Here is a 6496-nt window from a genome sequence, read left to right on the forward strand (position 1 = left end):
CATTCTTATCATAAGATATTGTGAACGCTAACGGACCAGAAAATTTTCTCACTAGGTCAAAAATATTTTCAGTAGACTATTGTCATATATTTATAGGGATTGTTTATGATTTTTACACTATAATAGTACTAAAAAAATTATTCATAGGGACAACCAACCCTTATACCACAAGGGTAGGTACCACTCAACAATTTGTCTAGTTAGACAACTATATGATACTATTATCTAGTTATTTTTATAAGAGATTTCTACATAACAGTATGTCGAAAACTTTGATCCAAACATGTAAATTGTAGGGGCACAACAATAAGTTCACCATATCTATAACATGTTATTGTGCAACTCATCACTATGTAGAAGAAAGAAAAAGAATGATGATAACGTACAAGGGTTCAATTATCACTTGTTTAGGATACCAAGTCCAGAAAGCCACCATTTGTGTTTATTATTTTTTTATTTTTATGGATTGCGACAAAACCTTCTTCTGAAAGTTGTGAATCTAGATTGATGTGCTTAATTTGTTTAATTCCACGACGGAACCTGGAGAAACCCTAAGTAGGTAGTAAAATGGAAGGTAAACCTGGAGAAACCCTAATCTGTTTTGTATTCATATCTGAATTTCTATCTCCTACACAAGATAGTGGATGTAGATACAACAAGAGACAGCAACACACGAAAAACTAATTTAACATCCAAATCTCTCTCATCATGTTTTTAAGAAAACTGATGATAGATTATTACTACTTACATCTCTTTAATTACATCAAAATAACATAGCGCATACTATCGTTAACCATAAGGTGATTAACCTCAGACATCCGTGCAAGCTCTCCAGACACCCAAACTCCGTCGGTAGCACCACTTATTCCGGGTTGAGATGATAAACATGATAGAAGTGAGAGTGGAGCCCTTATGATGTTGTAAATAAGAGCAAGATGGGTTGAAAACCTTTGCCTATGTTGAGCCATGTTCAGAAACTCGAGTCCATTGCCTTCTACAAACATGCTTTCATCCGCGACTTTAGGACTCTTCTTCATGTTCCTCATGTTTGGCCTGATCGCCAACAATATTAGCCAAGTGGTTTTAGAGTTGTGTGGGAATGAAGTGAAAAAAAAGGCATATAACGAAGGACTTTGTATATGGCCTAGCTATGATAGTGGCATGTCATGATGGACTTGTTAGTGCTAGTACTAGTCATAAAAATGTTTATGTGAGTGCCCTTTAGAGGACTCTCACTTCAGTCTTTTTCTTCTTTATTTTATGTTGTGCATGTCTTTGTTAAAAGCAAAACCTGCCGCCTAAGTGTTCAAAGAGGTGTAAACGAGCTAAATTGCTAGTAAGCTATTTGAGAACAGTTTGTTAACACTACAAGAAAACTGAAGTATCACCGGTAAAAATATTATGTTCGAAAAGGTCGTCGGAATATTCCAAATAGATACCGTTAAAATTTCTTTTAAACAGATTTTTTTTCTAAGGAGCCATTGGTGATCCATCGTAATTGACGATATGAAAATCCATGAGTGATAATATAATAGGCAAATAATTGTTCTTATTACCCGTTTCCAGGTTTTGTTATCGGTCAATTTGTAGGGCCAATATTCTATATTGTTTTTAGGATTGTATATGTCGTTTTAGTTTGCTTTTAGTCGGTGTAGTACGTACTCGGTACATTTAGTTTGTATGTTTATTTTGTAAGTTTTGGATAAATGGGGACCCTATAAAAGGGCCACTTAACCCATTTATCCAAAAAAACTCCAACCTCTTTTCACAACTCTTGGAAATAAAGAAGTTTCTTTCTCTCATCCACTTCTCTCATTTTCTCTCTTTCAAGCAAATAAACCAAACAAACTAAGATCCGAGATCCGAGTGTCGTTGGTGATTTCCGCTAACCAACAACACGGATTGATTCGAGTCAAGTCTTGAGATCCATTTAGAGGACCTACAAGTGGTATCAGAGCTTTCGGCTCGACTTTTTGTGATTTTCGGGTCAAAATTTTCGGGTTTTGATCTTAGTTTTTGTTGGATTTGAGGTTGATTTCGTGTTACTCATCTCTTTTGGAGTCCCTTACACCTTGGAAATACACGACAATCACTAAATCCAAGTTTTTGTGTCTAAGCTCAGATTCGACTTAAAACTCAGATCTAGGCAGATTTATTGATTTTTATACTAAAGTCTTTTTGAAAGTTTGGGTGCTATATTCTTAAAAAAAAAAAAAAAAAAAAAAATCGCATCGGGTACTGTAGCAGTCGCTTCCGAGGTACTGTAGCAATCGCATCGCCGAGGTACTGTAGCAATTGCTTCGCACGGGGGGTATTGTAGTAAATCGTTTCGCTTCGCACGGGGTACTGTAGCGACCGCTTCGCTTCGCACGGGTACTGTAGCAATCGCTTCGCATCGGGGACTGTATCAACTCATGCAAAACACTGTAGCGACTCGATACTGTAGCAACTAATGCGAAACACTGTAGCGACTCGGTACCGTAGCAAAAAAAAAAACTTAAAATTTTTTTCTCTTTCCAAAAAAAAAATGTCTTACGAACCTAAGCTTGGAGGAAATCTGGATATGGGAGAAAGCCCAAAGGAAATATTGAAAAGAGAATTCAACATGTTTACACATATTAAAGGAGAATCGATTTCCTCTCTCATCAACATATTTGAGTCACTCGTCACCAAAATGAGAAGTGTTGGTATCATCAATGGTTTGTTTCAGATCAACATGAAGCTGTTGAGTTCACTGCCTTACACATGGAACATCAATGTGGTTACCATCAAAAGAACCAGAAATCTGTATACCATGACACTCTCAGAGTTGGCTTCTACCATCAAGTCTTTTGAAATAATGGAAGATAAGCTCCAAATGAACAATCAGTTCAAAGAAAATAAAGTTGGGACAAGTGCAGCCGGTAAAAGTAGTGATGCGTGTCCTATCATTCCCGACACATCACCAGCTGATGAGGTAAATCACAATCTTTGTTCTCAAGCATGCATCAACAAAGTCACATACTATAGATATCATAAAGACGAAGTTTTGAAAGAAAATGCAAAACTTCGTTAGTTAAATGCTGAATATGTAAAAGCTGACAAGATCTATGTTGAAAAGATTAAAACTCATCACGATGATGTAGCTAATCTTAGACTTGAAATTTTTAGAGAAAAGCATAATGTCATTTATTATAAAGACATAATTAATGATTTAAAAGAAGAAATTAAGAAATTAAAACTCGAAGTTTCTGATAAGAAAGAAAAGGAAAAACAAGTCGAAAGATTTGAGACATCATCTGAGAAGTTAGATGATCTTATTGGTGCCCAGAGAAGTACTAATGTTAAAACGGGGTTGGGGTACGATTACACTGCCGTACCACCACCATTCAATGATAACTACACCAGTTTGCCCCACTTTAGCTATAATATTTTTCCAGATGAAGAAATGGAATACGGGGTTGGTAGAATACCAACGCCTGTGAAATTTGTTCCTGCTGCCTCTCAAACTGCTGCTCCAGTCCCATCATCTGATAAATCTGACATCAATGTGTCTTGTGTAGCAGCTGGTGATGTAAATGGTGGTGAATGTGGGACGGTTAACCTGGGTTGTAAGCTAAAAAGAAAGTTAAGACCACGTTTTGTGTGGATCTAACCAAAACTATTAACAATCCAGTTTGTAATAAAGTTTGTGAATCCATGTTGGGATGTTTGATGTCAGAATCAAAAACTGTATTTTGCGAAACCACTAGTGAAGACAGTTGTAATGATGTACGTAATGAAAGTGAATGTTCTTCTTCTGACTCAGATTATGAAACCGTTTGTGATGAAACTTTTGTTGAAAAATGTGTCAACGAAAGTAGGCCTGTTGAGGTGAACATATCAAGTTTTTCATCATCAAGTTGTGAGACTGAGGATAATTCATGTAAAAGCAAAGTTTTTGAAAATGAAAAGACAAGTACGTCGTGTAAATATGTTCCACCAAATAAACGATCATTTTCTCAAACAACCAATCAATCAAGAAACCCTCAGTTATACAACTTCTGTGATAACAACTACTATGGTCATTATCAACAAAATTTTGTTAATCCATATTATACAAATGTGTTTTATAATCATGTTCCTTTCCATGGATCACCTTTCCCACCACACCAACCACATTACAGTTCAGATGAGTTGTTTGGCACTCCCAGGAGAAAGTGTTGTTTTGTGTGTGGTCACTCTTCTCACCTTGCAAGACATTGAAAGCACTGGTTCAAGCAACAGCTTGATATTCAAAAGCGGCTTAGTCAGTCCACAAAAAGAACTTTTAGTAGCCTCGATTCAAGGACTGATCAAACTGATAGTGAACCTAGTGAAATGGATGTGAGATCCAAAGTAAATAAATTAAAACACAAAAAGAAACCTTTTTGGAAAACCAAGAAGGATAAATTCAAAAAGGATCCAAAGACTATAAAGTCTGAGGATTTACCAAAAACAGTTTCAAAAGAAAGAAAAGAGAAGTCCAAAATTGCCAAAACCAAGGAACAAGTTTTTGCTTGGATTCCTAAGGACCGCTCTTCATCAAGTGAGACTCCAACAAGAAATAAATGGTTTTCAGGAAATAAAATCAAGTTTGGTCGATTTACGGTTGACCTTCCCGGGACAAAAGTATCCTGGGAACCCATGTCTATTTGAAAGCTTAGTGCATGCAGGGTCAATCAAGGAGAACTATCAATAGTATTAGGTACTTAGATAGTGATTGCACCCGGTATATGATGGGAGACGAACTCTTGCTATTTGATGTTAAACCATTTGATGGCGGATTCGAGTCTTTCATAAGCGACATGGGAGGACAAACTTCATGGAAGGGAAGCCTTGTTTAAATGGTTCAACAACAACTTTTCGAGCTTTTCTCAAACCAACCTCGTCCAACTGCTTCTCTCAAGTGAAGGATCCAACATCAGCTGTTGGATCTAGGTTTGAATCTCTTCAACTTTGTCATACAATGTGATAATGCATGCTTAAGATAGTCCATCTGACAACAACTTTGCTGACCTTTTCACTAAAACCATCGATCATGCTCGATTTGAATTTCGGGTCGAATAGATCGGCATGATCAATTTAGATTAAAACAAACTATCTATCTTTTTGTATATAAAATTGTAAATATTTTTCAAAAATGTCACAATTTTAGAGGGAGAAAATGAGTTAAGTTTAACTCACCAAAAAGATTTTCAATTCATCTTAAGAAAAGCAAAAACAAATCATTCGATTTACCAAAAAGATTTTATCTTACTTTTAAGAAAATCTAAAAGGAATTGTCCCGTTTAGAGGGAGCTCCTGCTTAGAGGGAGTCGGATATTTACCAAAAAGATTTTATCTTACTTTTAAGAAAATCTAAAAGGAATTGTCCCGTTTAGAGGGAGCTCCTGCTTAGAGGGAGTCGGATATTTAAAATTTTTAAAATTTTGAGAAATTGATCCGACCATTGGAATATGATAAGAAATTATCTCTAACGATTCTAGCACATGAAAAGAGTAGATAAAAAGCCAACAAGATCATTGCGTGATGTGTAGATAGGCTTGACAAATGAGTAAGTGTCATATTGATATAAACTTAAATATCTGCCTATGCTAGTGGTTACACGTTATGAAGCGGTTGCCGACTTCAACTAAAGTCATATTAATGAAGGCTGAAATGCAATTAAACATGTCATACCCAAGCCTCTCTTTACCTTATCACAGTTGTCTTATGAAAAATCAGTGTCATTTTTAATTTTTATTGAGTCTAATTTTTATTGAGTCAAGAAAAGAGTCATGTAAAGCGTCAAGAAAAGTAAGAAAAAGAAAAACAAAAGAGTCAGAAAAGAAAAGGACAAATCAAGAAAAAGAGTCAGAAAAAGAGTCAGTTCTAGGAATTTTAACTTCTGCTTTATTTCTTCATTTATTTTGATTCAAGCCTTGGACTTTCTCTTGCGCGATAATATGGTATTATCCGACCTGATTGTTAAGGCCATGAATCTTCTAGGAATTTTAACTTCTGCTTTATTTCTTCATTTATTTTGATTCAAGCCTTGGACTTTCTCTTGCGCGATAATATGGTATTATCCGACCTGATTGTTAAGGCCATGAATCTTCTGCTTTGTTTTATTTTCTTTCTTTTATTCAAGCCTTGGACTTTCTCTGCGCGATAATATGGTATTATCCGACCTGATTGTTATGGCCTGAACTTCTGCTTTATTTTAATCTTTCTAGATCGAGTTAAGTGTACAAAGTTTCAAGTGCACAAAGTTAAAGTGTCAAGTGTGTTAATAAGATTACTGTGATCAACTAAGAAAGGTTTAAGTCAAGTTGAGGTGACATGTGAAAGCAAATTAAGCCCGAGGTATGATGGAGTCTGTAATTTGTCGGATTAAATGGGGACCACACAAGCATTGTGCCTAATTGTACCTTAACGTATCATGTTGACATCAAAATACTTGTTAAGTTTAAAGTGGACAAATTATATCTACAATCGACTTTGGGTTCTTGGCATA

General features: G+C 35.7%; 1 protein-coding gene across 1 annotated transcript; it reads right to left on the bottom strand.

Moving 5' to 3' along the window:
• Positions 1-574: 574 nt before the first annotated feature.
• Positions 575-1372, bottom strand: LOC143568549 (uncharacterized). Its single transcript, XM_077054680.1, has one exon. It carries the CDS (start codon positions 1044-1046, stop codon positions 759-761), a length of 288 nt encoding a protein of 95 aa, XP_076910795.1. The 5' UTR covers positions 1047-1372; the 3' UTR covers positions 575-758.
• Between the last annotated feature and the right edge of the window lie 5124 nt (positions 1373-6496).

This window comes from Bidens hawaiensis, unplaced genomic scaffold, assembly GCF_021521415.1.
Source record: "Bidens hawaiensis isolate Kalapana, Puna unplaced genomic scaffold, B.hawaiensis_p1.1 tig00024005_1, whole genome shotgun sequence".
In the NCBI taxonomy this organism is placed as follows: Eukaryota; Viridiplantae; Streptophyta; class Magnoliopsida; order Asterales; family Asteraceae; genus Bidens; species Bidens hawaiensis.

Excerpts from the sequence above, each read along its gene's own strand:
- LOC143568549 (XM_077054680.1), bottom strand. The coding sequence starts at position 1,046 with ATGAGGAACATGAAGAAGAGTCCTAAAGTCGCGGATGAAAGCATGTTT.